The sequence below is a fragment of the Nicotiana sylvestris genome, chromosome 12, assembly GCF_000393655.2.
Source record: "Nicotiana sylvestris chromosome 12, ASM39365v2, whole genome shotgun sequence".
NCBI classification, from domain to species: Eukaryota; Viridiplantae; Streptophyta; class Magnoliopsida; order Solanales; family Solanaceae; genus Nicotiana; species Nicotiana sylvestris.
In genome coordinates this window covers 156,578,304-156,590,386 of record NC_091068.1, presented here as the reverse complement: position 1 = coordinate 156,590,386, position 12,083 = coordinate 156,578,304, and the positions used below count along the sequence as shown (strand labels likewise).

General features: G+C 39.7%; 1 protein-coding gene across 2 annotated transcripts; it reads right to left on the bottom strand.

The window, feature by feature from the left end:
* Positions 1-780: 780 nt before the first annotated feature.
* Positions 781-10,605, bottom strand: LOC104219874 (triosephosphate isomerase, chloroplastic-like). Of its 2 annotated transcripts, XR_709391.2 has the most exons (10): positions 10,219-10,522; positions 9,215-9,241; positions 9,018-9,087; positions 4,429-4,552; positions 3,551-3,635; positions 3,258-3,390; positions 2,917-3,090; positions 2,387-2,469; positions 1,352-1,491; positions 781-1,033 (listed from the first exon to the last, which is right to left on the bottom strand). XR_709391.2 is itself a non-coding variant. In XM_009770626.2 (9 exons), exons 1-9 carry the CDS (start codon positions 10,432-10,434, stop codon positions 1,435-1,437), a joined length of 969 nt encoding a protein of 322 aa, XP_009768928.1. In that variant the 5' UTR covers positions 10,435-10,605; the 3' UTR covers positions 1,221-1,434. The 2 variants fall into 2 exon arrangements, 1 of the variants encoding a protein (XP_009768928.1); XM_009770626.2 differs by lacking the exon at positions 781-1,033 and having other exon boundaries at positions 1,221-1,491; positions 10,219-10,605.
* Positions 10,606-12,083: the final 1,478 nt, after the last annotated feature.

The following is a 12,083-nucleotide window of genomic DNA, read 5'->3' as shown; positions in this document are numbered from 1 at the left end:
GGTGGTACTCTTGAGATCATACCATGCACTGTGCGCTGGGACTCCGTCATGCACTATACTTTGTATCGGATACTAGTATTAGGTTGGGCCGAGTTATGGTAGAGATAGTTCACTCTATTCTTTCTTCTTTGCGGACTCATTTGAGGGACACAAAGGCAGGACATAAGAAAACAAGATAAACACAACAGCCAAGATAAGCATAAGCAAGCATGACCAAGATTGCAATACCCCACGGACATACTCTGCCAAAGTTTTTTCCTAAGGTTGATATGGAAGCCAGAAATTCAATCTCCAAACAAGGGCGGCCCTTCCATAAAGCAAATAAAGTAAACGTTTTAGGTCCCGTATTTGTGGGGGTCCCATTTTTTTTTACACCTAATACACTATGTATAAGTGTAAAAAAGAATTTTGTACAGTGAAAAAGTTTGATTTCTTTCTACCAAGAAAATTGCACTTGAAATGAATATCGAACCCGAATTTCGTAAGAAACATGTGATATATAGGAAGTAACAATTTGATACAAGTATTAAGAAAAATAATACAATTAGAAGATAACAGTTTAATTAATACACTTAATCAAATAAAAAAAATTTAATTCTTTTCCAAATGCCTAAATTGCTTATGGAATAATTTTAGTAATTCATATTACCGTTGCTTCAACAGAAAGAAGTTTTCAAAATTCAAATTGATAAAATCTTACCTAAGAACAATAATGGCACAACAAAGATTAAATGGATTAGTTATATTGTCAATTGAGAAATACTTATTAGGAATTATTGATTATAAGAAAATTATTAATAACTTTGTATATAAGAAAAACTAAAATATAGACTTCAAATAAATAATAAAAAAAAACTAAAAAGTTAAGGTCCCTCGTAAAGTTTGGCTTTAGGCCCCAAAATTCGTCGGGCTGCCCCTGTCTCCAAAAGAAATACACTTGTTGTCTTACAAAGGGTGGTATCAGAGTATATGCTTTGAGCACGGGTTCTCCCTAACCTACTTTTCCTTTCTGATCTAAGGTGCCCTCGAGCATCTGAAACCAAATTGTAGTTTAAGTAAAAAAAGCAGAAAATGAACTCCTCAACCATAATTCACAATCGTCAGTCATCATTTGAAGCATAGGCACTTTTTGTGTGTGTGTGTGTGTGTGTTGGGGGGGGGGGGGCAGGGAATGGGTATAGCTGAAGTGTCAAGCAGCATCCAACACATCCAAACCCCGCTATCTAAAAAACATTTATACTGTGAAGCTCACCATTTTGGTACACCACAGTGTGTTATTGAATGTGATGGATGAGAAGTAAGTTACAAATGAAGAGTTGAAAAGGTATCAAAATTCCATGACAAAACTCACTTTTAAATTGGTCATCTGATCCTTCTGCCACTGGTACTTCTCTAAGCCATTTATTTTCCACGACGACCACCCATGACAAATGATCAAGCAGCTACCTTCTTGGATGTCACAGAATTAACAATGGAGGCAAACTCAGGACCCTGCAAAATAGAACATTAAGGTTACTAAGAAGTTCTAAATGCAGCTCACCTTTTAAATATTCAACAAATCTTTTCACACGGAGGAGCTCTGCTTTGAGACAGTGTCAATAAAAAAGAAATACGCAGACCAGCTGTATTGGTTTACTTTACTACACAGTTAATCAAACTAATTGTAATGTTTAGTTTCTTTGCCCAACCTTCTTTATCTACCACCATGTAATAAGATACAACCACCACCTGTAGCTGGTCGCTTCTTCACTTTATGCCCTCCATAACAGTAACAGTGGGGTCCCAGACATTCCAGGATCATTTGCTGCATTCTCAAACAAGCGTCTTAGCTTTCGCCTGCCACCATTTTCACTAAGCATAATGACCAGTCAACAGTTGACAGCAGGCTAGCAAAACCATATAATGCACTTTCTGCTGTTCCTGTTAATTCTCACCTCCAGCCGGCTCTCTTCCTCAATGCACCCCACAGTTCCCTTCGACCACCAAGCTCTTGATTTTGCACTCAGACTATCAAGGTTCTTCAAACTAAACTCCACATGTTGCTGAGTTCTTTTCAAACCAACTTAGGGTCTCCACGCAGCTTGCAATGGTCGACCCAAAACCAAAGAATGTTGTGTCCAAGAAAACGGGTAGTTAACGTATAGTCACTGGGAACAACATTTTCTAGATATGATTTTCTTTCTCTAGGAATGCCGTAGAATCTTGTTCAGCTAAAATTCAATAGCTTATTCATCCACTAAGTCTAGTAATTTTCGTCCAGGATATAGCTCATGCAAGTTTCAATCATTTCCACTGATTCCCCTTAATCGGCCATATGCTACAGTTGACAAGGAAATGAAGAAAAATTACCAGCCAGATGCATGTACTTAGCAAATACAAGATTTACCTTTAAGGAAGCACCCCCTACTAGAAAGCCATCTATATCTTCTTTCTTTGCAAGGTCAGAACAGTTGCTTCCATTCGCAGAGCCTGTCAAAAAGTTACAGTTTTAGGAACCACACCAATTACATGTCAGTGTCACAAAAAATCTAGGCATGTCATCCTCTAAGAAGGCACAAATCGAATTTTGAAACACAAAAGATAGCCCTTTTCAAGAGAGAGACAAGTTCATGAAGACAATTTCTCAAGTTTAACAATACATCAAAGTTCTTTGCTGACTCCAAAAAAAAAAAAAAATCCTAAAGGGACAAATGATAAAAATCCAACAAAAAGAACAGTTTACAACTGCAAATGCTGACACCCTAAGGCTCCACATAATTCAAGTGGAAGAGGGAAATTTTCAATACCTAGTTGACATGATACTAAACCACAACACATGCAATCTTAAATTTTAACAAATCATATATTCTCATGAATGAAACATGGAAGAAGAGAAGTTATTTATATGTGAATTCAACACTCAAATTCAAGGAATACCTCCGTATATTATGCGTGTTTCAGAAGCAACTTCTGCTGAGACATTCTTACTGAGCCAATCACGAACAGCTGCATGCACCTCCTGAGCCTGCTCAGGTGTCGCCACTTTGCCAGTTCCAATAGCCCATACTGGCTCATATGCAATGACAACATTATCCCAACTTGGCAAAGCATCTGTATGTCACCGAAAATTTCAATCAAACAAATTTAAGAAAGATAAAGCTTTCACATGTAATGCTTTTAGCATAAGGGACAAATTTATTAAAACAAGTCAAGGAATATAAATTCGCCCCCACATGATAATTTTTTGTTTTTATAGAACATAATTAGCAAAGCCTGACCTGCAAAGGCCTTCAATTGCTGGAAACATACATCAAAAGTTTTTCCTGCTTCTCTTTCCTCTAGTAACTCTCCAATACAGGCTATAACTCCAACATTCTGGCTCAAAGCATAAGCAGCCTTCTTCCCGATAAACTGCACGACAGAATGGCCCAGTCAAGACCTTAGTGAACAGCTCAATGCACAGCGAAGTATCATCAAGACCTGGCAAATGCTTTAGTTTGCTCCACTTGTGATCAAATAACTTAGCTCTTCATAAGTTTCATAAATCAATAGTTCTTGTGAAAAGCCTTACTTCATCATTTTCTCCAATTATATGTCTCCGCTCAGAATGCCCAAGAATGACCCACTTGCAGCCAAGATCTTTCAACTGTTCCACACTACAGATTTTAAAGAAAATATATTATAAAGTGAAAAAGGAGTTAAATTAAAAGGATAACAATTGGCCCCAAGCTTGATCTGTTACATATTTTGAAGTCATAAATATGAATAATGAAGAATGCCCCTGCCAGCCATTACCTAAGGAAACACATCTTGTTTTCTGGGTGGGGTTTGAGGGGAGGGGGGAACAAGTTAAGTTCAACGGTATATAACTTAAGTTCAAAGGTCATAGTTTGATGACTATACAACACACTGCATGGAATACAATAAAGTTATATCGACCAGAAATCCGACACAGTAAGAACTCCAAAATCCTACAGTCAAGTCTCAAGACAAACATAACCATAGGGAGAATACATAGAGAGACTTCCGTCAGAACTGCCGAGTAATCCAGGCTCAAATGCTGGTCAAAATCTAGTAAAGACTTGCTTATTCAAACATAGAAGAAATAGATGTTAGATGCACCTTGGAAGGAACCAAACCAATTAGAACTAAGCTGGGTATCAGGTTAACGAAAATAAACTTGTGGATTCATTAGCCATCTCGTCACTCCTCTACTGGGGAAATTGTCATTGGGCTACCTTTTTGTTAATTAAAAGCCCGGTTGAGAGAATCTCTCAAGGCGAAATTATTTCCCTAAGAAATCTTGGTTTGGCTTTTCAGAAATTTGGAAATGCTACAAGTTAATATTCGAGACCAATTTAAGACTTAACAGAAACCATTATACACTGAAGAGCAAAGCAATGCTGATGCATTTACTGATTTAGACTTAAACTTATAATGGAGCTTAACCTGATTTCACCAGTGAAAGCTCCACCTTTGCCAGTCCAACAATTCTGAGCAGAAATCTCGATCCTATCAGTTAGTGAACTCTTTACTTGATCAATGTACAGAAAAGGAGGTGCTACAACCACATCTGCAAATTTTCCAAAAGACAGATTCTTTTGTGTTAGCAACTGATTCAGAAGATAAAATAACTATCCAAACGCTACAAAATCAATAACATTTTCAGCATTGCCGATAAATTGACCGAAGAAGATGAAACGCAACATCATAGGTGGCAAAAAGTGTCTTCTCTATGTGTGGGTTTGATATTACAATGCAGCAACCATAAGCTTGGATACTTTGAAAGGACTGGGCTATCTGCACCAAGGTCCATGAAACTCAGGACCATGGACAATCCAATTACATAGATTGGTACTACATCTATTTTCTTTCGGTACTATGTAGTCGAAAGGGGAAGCGAAGCAAGAAGAAACAAATAGACTGAGAGTAGGGGTGAGGAAACTGACTTATATAAAATGCAGCAGAACTGCAAAGAATAACTAGAAGAAGAAATACCTTAACATAAGCATCATTTTTTTTTGGCGTCCTTCTCATGCCTTACTTTAACATTCTTTGAGCAAGCTAATTAACATGGGTTCCTTCTAAATGCTACAGCCAGAACATTTAAGAGGACTTGTTTTACAAGATTTTTTACTGTTCTAGGTTTGTAAAGGGTCGAGTGTCAATAGGACATGTGGATAAGGCAGTGCATGAACACTCTGATTGCAGATCTTCACTGTTTATAATTGCCCCCACCCCCCCAAACCTTCTACAACAACAACAACAAACCCAGTTTGATCCCAATATGTGGGGTCTGGGGTGGGGAGGGTAGTCTGTACGCAGACCTTACCCCTACCTAATGCAGGTAGAGAGGTTGTTTCCAATAGACCCTCGGCTTAGGAAGGGCAAGAAGAAGAAGAGGGAAGCAAGGAAAGAAGAAAGATGGAAGAGAAAAAAAAGGGACAGATAAAGGATAAATAGTATCAAATAATAGCAACAGGGAATACAATACCCGAGGCGACCAAAACCACATAACGTAATAAAAATCTAAGAATATGAAGGGACATGCATGCTACTAAGCCTATCGGTGAACACTATAAACTACCTACTAACTTTCTACCTTAATCCTCGACCTCCACACCCTCCTATCAAGTGTCATGTCCTCAGTGAGCTGAAGCAGTGTCATGTCCTGCCTAATCACTTCTCCCCAGTACTTCTTAGGCCTACCTCGACCCCTTCTCAAACTCTCCATGGCCAATATCTCCCACCTCCTGACAGGGGCATCAATACTTCTTCTCCTAACATGTCCAAACCATCTCAGCTGCGACTCTCGCATCTTGTCCTCCACAGAGGCTACTCCAACTCGGTCCCGGATAGTTTCATTCTTAATCCTATCTCGCTTGGTACACCCACACATCCATCTCAATATCCTCATCTCTGCTACTCTCATCTTCTGCATGTGGGAGTTCTTGACTGGCCAACACTCAGCCCCATACAGCATAGCGGGTCGAACCACCACTCGATAAAACTTACCCTTAAGCCTTAACGGCATATTCCTGTCACATAGAACACCGGAAGCGAGCCTCCACTTCATCCACCCGCTCCGATGCAATGTGTGACATCTTCGTCAATCTCTCTGTTACCCTAGATAATAGACCCGAGATACTTAAAACTCGCTCTCTTGGGGATAACTTGAGCATCAAGCTTAACCTCTACGTCTGCATCATGGGTCTCACTGAATTTGCACTCCAAGTATTCTGTCTTGGTTCTACTCAGTTTGAAACCTTTAGACTCCAAGGTTTGTCTCCAAACCTCCAACGCCGCGTTAACTCCGCTATGCATCTCGTCAATAAACACCATATCATTGGCAAATAGCATGCACCAAGGCACCTCCCCTTGGATGTGACGCGACCGTACATCCATCGCCAAGGCAAACAAAAATGGGCTAAGAGCCGATCCCTGGTGCAACCCCATCACCACAGAGAAATGGTCCGAGTCACCACCCACAACCCTCACCTGAGTCTTAGCGTCATCATACATATCCTTAATCACCCTAATGTACGCTACCGGAACGCCGCTAACCTCCAAACACCTCCACAGGACCTCCCTCGGAACTTTATCGTATGCCTTCTCAAGGTCAATAAACATCATATGCAAATCCTTCTTCCTCTCCCTGTACTGCTCCACTAATCTCCTTACCATATGAATCGCTTCCGTAGTCGAACGCCCTGGCATGAATCCAAACTGATTCTCGGAAATAGACACGCACCTCCTCACCCTGGCCTCTACCACCCTCTCCCAAACCTTCATAGTGTGACTCAATAACTTGATACCCTTATAATTATTGCAATTTTGGAAATCACCCTTGTTGTTGTAAAGCGGAACCATCGTACTCCACCTCCATTCTCCAGGCATCTTCTTGTCTTAAAAATAACATTAAACAACCACTCCAAACCTGCCTGCCCCGCGCTCTTCCAGAATTCCACCAGGATTTCGTCTGGCCCCGTTGCTCTACCCCTGTACATCTTACGCATCGCCCCTTCCACCTCCTCTACCGTAATCCGCCTACAGTACCAAAAATCCCGCCGACTCTCGGAGTGCTCCAACTCACCCAGAACAATGCGTCTATCCCCCTCCTCATTCAACAGTTTATGGAAGTATGTCTGCCATCTTCTCCTAATGAGTGCCTCGTCCATCAACACTTTTCCATCCTCGTCCTTGATGCACTTGACTTGGTCCAAGTCACGGGCTTTCCTCTCCCTCACCTTGGCCAACCGGTACAACCTCTTGTCCCCGCCTTTGCCCTCGAGCTCCTCGTACAAACGAGCAAACGCTGCGTTTGCAGCCGTCGTAACTGCTAACTCTGCCTTTTTCTTTGCCTTTATGTAACACTAAGGGTGTTAAACGGGTGGGCCAGGCCGGGCTGGGTAGGGAAAAGTTGAAACCGTCCGGGTTTCGAACCGGGCCGGTTACGGGTTAGGGGTTATCAGACTTAACGGGTTCGGGTTCATCCAGGTAAAAAATGAACCATAAGGGTTACAGGTACAAGGGGCCGGGCTGGGCCGGGTTAGTGTAATTTTTTTTTTTTTGTATTTTGTATAATTATTGTAAGTTATATTAATATAAAGTAAAAATATAAAGAATACAATAAAGATGGGAAAAAATTGCACTTATAAATTGCAAGTGCTACATTTATTTCAAAATTCAAACTTACAAATTGAAAGGTTTACATTCAACAAGTAAATTAACGAAAAAAGAGCAAATTCAAAGGTTTTGCATTGCCTTAGACTCTAAAACCTTTATAAAAAATAAAATAAAAAATGGAATCTATCCGTTAAACCGGGCTGATTAATAGTTCTACAGGAATTTTGGTTGACCGGGTTTGACCGATCCGGTTAACCAGATGAATTAAAGTGAACGGACCAACCCCCCTAACCCCAGTAACCTAGCCCACCCGGCCCGTTTGACACTAAGTCCTTTTTTCCCTCCTCGTTTGTACTCTCTACTAGCTTCAAATAAGTAGCTTTCTTAGCTTCCACTTTACCTTGAACCTCTCCATTCCACCACCAGTCCCTTTATGACTCCTAGGAGAACCCTTCGTAACCCCTAAGACCTCTCCAGCAGCTACCCTAATGCAATCCGCAGTCTTGGACCACATACTAGACGCGTCCCCCATACTCATCCAGGCCCTCATAGCCAACAACTTCTCCCCTAACTCCTGAGCTTTGTCCTTGATCAAGTTACCCCACTTGATCTTAGGTAGCCTGCACCCCGCCCTCTTCCTCCTACTCCTCTTGATCTCCAGGTCCATAACTAGGAGCCTATGTAGAGTCATGAGGTGCTCACTCGGGATGACCTTGCAGTCAGTGCAGAGACCTTTATCGCATTTCCTGCAGAGAAGATAATCAATTTGTGTCTTGCTCATTGAATTTCGGAAAGTGACCAGGTGCTCTTCCCTCTTCGGGAAACTCGAGTTAGCTATAACCAAATCAAAAGCTCTAGCAAACTCCAACAGTGAATTACCTCTCTCATTCCTATCCCCAAAACCGTACCCGCCATGCACATCATCATAACCCCTAGAACTAGCCCCAATATGACCATTGAAATCTCCGCCAATGAACAACTTCTCTGTGTGTGGGATACTACGCACCATCTCGTCCAAATCATCCCAAAATTGCTTCTTGACCTCCTGGTTCAAACCGCACTAATCACGTTTACAGTAAACCCACCAAGTCTATGAAAAGAATTATTCAGATTGCAAATACAAGCAAAAAATAAAAAAAGGGCACGGTGTTACTCGAGTGGTCTTGACAAAAAACAAGATATCATCTTGAACAGAACAAGAAAGGGATATGCACAACAAACCATGGTAAACTAAGGGAGAAAAGTACAAGTCAGCAAAGGAGGGTCATTGTGGCAATTATTACAAGCTTACAAATGTTACTCCGTAATCAAAATCTTAATAGGGTAGAAAGCCATCAGGACAGCTTCACAGAAATGTTGATATAAACATACACATAGATGGTATGGGATGCGAACAACATGGAAAAACTCACCAACATCAGACTCGAGCTTTGCACTGTTCAGATCAGAGATAAGCTTGCTTATGGAGTCCTTTGTTCCATTCTGGGAGAACATGGATGAACATAATGAAGATGAAGCACGTGGGAAATAAATGCCACCAGTCATAAAGAATGCAAGGAGTGGTTTCGATTAAATAATGCGAGAAGAGCAAGTAATATGTGATACTTACACATTTCCAGTTGCCACCAACAAAGAACTGCAAGCAATAAGAAAGCTAAGATCAGACATCCAATAGGTTAAGGGCAATACTTCAAACATTTAAATGTGTTATAGAAGGGTAGAGGAAGCTACTATTTAGGAAAGACCATTGTACTGATACGAGTTGCAAGTACTTTCACTTTTCCTCTTTTTCAAAGTTTCAGATTTTACATTTGCTCTTTAACAAAACCAATTCTTAACTTTTTGTTGTCCCCTCTATTTTCTCTTCAGTTTTCAACTTCTGTTCTGATTGAATAACAAAGTGAGCTCCTGTTATGAAGGAATAGTTCAAATATTTCCCTAGTTGAGCAGAAACAAGCAATCTTGTAAGTTTGCTTGGTTATATCAGGTAGGATGTGGTTAGCGGTGAGAGACTGGTCAAGTTGAGTTGCTACAATAACTGATAGGCCATGGTTGGGGCATAAAGTTCTAATCTTTTTCAACAATATGCGTTCTGTAAAGAAATTCTCTCGTTTCACTTCTATATCTCCAAGGAAACAAAACATTTCATTTACGCATGACACTTAAGATTTTTACTACTTCTAATAATTGGAGTATAACTTTTCCCACACTCTAGTTACTGTTTGTCACAGAAATTAATTTTTAAGCACTATCCAATCTATGCATAAGCCAACCTCAACTAGTTTGAGATTGATGCCTAGTTAGATTGATATTCAATCCATGCTTAACAATGTTAAAAAAAGGTACCTCCAAATTACAGCTTCACATACTTATGATTTGCTGTTTTTTTAATAGTAATAATATTGATTCAATTTACTACAAAAAAGCAGCCTTTTTATTATCTTTCCCCAATTTCAGTAAAAGCAAAAGTCAGAAAAAACATTCACCAACTGAACAAATCAAAATCAAATTTTAAAAATGTACTACGCAATGGAGATATACAGACACAACGTATTAGATATGTGTGAAACATCTCATCTAAAAACTTAATTAAACTTAATTAAGCGGTTTTACCTTGCCGGAGCCGGCCATAGTGACGACAGCTCTGCAACCTTTCTGAGACGAAGAAAGGCGAAGGTGAGAATCAACATTTTGGGAAAAGGATTGAGTAGTGGAAAAGGAAATTGAGTTCAAAGAAGAAGGTCGGAGGCCAGAGAAGTGAGGACATGAATAGGAGGATTTGGGGCCAGAGAGTTGAGAAGCTAAAGAAGAAGTTGATGCTACCGCCATTTTCCACAACTGTGTGAAGATTAAAGGTGTGTTTCAAATGGCAGCTTTTCCTTCTCTGGTTTAAAGAATGTGCTGTTACTGTTGTTGTTGGGAACATCTATTTGTGTTATCTGTCGGTTTGCTTCACGATTGTTTGCGGTGCGTGAATATCACGTTCCAAAAACCTCTTTCAATTATTTAAATGGAAAATGTCCAAATATTGCCCTTGAACTATATAAAATTGGACAAATTTGCCCCTCATTAATACTTTGGCACAAATACGCCTCTACCGTCCAATATGCTCTTATTTTAAATGATCCCATATAAAGGGCATGGACATGTTTGAGCAAAGTATTAATAACAGGAAAATCTTGTCAATTTCGTATTTGGGTGATGGCTTTTTTCTTTTTTTTTTCAGAGATAGGTGAGAGTCAAATACTAATAATAATTATGATTGCGACTAAAATAAGGGTTTAATTAAATCTCTTTTGTTGATAATTTTAATTGTGCAAATATCTAACTTGTTGAATTCTCATGAAAGAAGGAAAAACTATACTAAATGTGACAAAGGAGGTTTAAAAGTTACTTTAGGTCTTATGTTTAAATCCTGTGATATTCTATTATGTTTCTGAAACCCTCTATGCGTTCTTAGCTTTTCCACTCCTTAAATAAAATGTTATTTTAAAAGGTATGTTTTATTATATTTTACGTAAACCTCCAATTAAACTACAATTTTAATAGTTTGATTCACAGATTTTTTCAAAGTGTGTAAGTCACGTACAAATTTATAGTAATTGAGGGTCCTTTTGTCCAAGGTTGGTGAGAGTCGAATAATGAGTATACTCACATCGCAACAAGAGGGGTTGCTCTGATGGTAAGCAACCCCCACTTCCAATCGAGAGGTTGTGAGTTTGAGTCTTCCCAAGAGCAAGGTGGGATATTCTTGGAGGGAAAGATGTCGGTGGTCTATTTGGAAACAGTCTCTCTACCCTAGGGTAGGGGTAAGGTCTGCGTACACACTACCCTCCCCAGACCCCACTAAGTGGGATTATACTGGGTTGGAAACAGTCTCTCTACCCTAGGGTAGGGATAAGGTCTGCGTACACACTACCCTCCCCAGACCCCACTAAGTGGGATTATACTGGGTTGTTGTTATTGTTGTCACATCGCAATAAGGCTGCTAGCATAAGATGAGATGATGTTCTAAATACTTTTGTCATCTACTAGCCCATAGACTTTCGAATACATCGATTGGAAGTGTGATATATCATGATTTCTTCATATGTGTTCAGGCTATAATAAATAAAATTATTCGATATTTATGTTAATGGAAAATAATAAATAATTCGTGAAATTTATTAAGTACAAGTTACCTGAACGTCATGATTATAAAATATTATAGTTGCCTTAGCTTGTTAAATCCGATCACGCACGCACGCCGGGGGGGGGGAGTAGGATTTGGGTGCATGCTTATGCTATCTGGATGTCCAAGGATAAGGTTAAAAGAGATACTATACTAAGAGAATGAGAATAGGATGTCTTTTTCTATGTGCCAAGGCCACAAATTGATGGGCAGCTTTCTCTGTTTTCCTTTTCCAAAGGATATTTTGGCAAGGACAGGATAATATGCAACTTCCTCCTCTATTCGACACCTGTACATTAGCATCTTA

Excerpts from the sequence above, each read along its gene's own strand:
- LOC104219874 (XM_009770626.2), bottom strand. The coding sequence starts at position 10,434 with ATGGCGGTAGCATCAACTTCTTCTTTAGCTTCTCAACTCTCTGGCCCC. Across the intron at positions 9,088-9,214 it reads TTGGTGGCAACTGGAAATGT|AATGGAACAAAGGACTCCAT; the intron begins GTAAGTATCACA and ends ATGTTCTCCCAG. Across the intron at positions 3,391-3,550 it reads TAATTGGAGAAAATGATGAA|TTTATCGGGAAGAAGGCTGC; the intron begins GTAAGGCTTTTC and ends TCTGTCGTGCAG.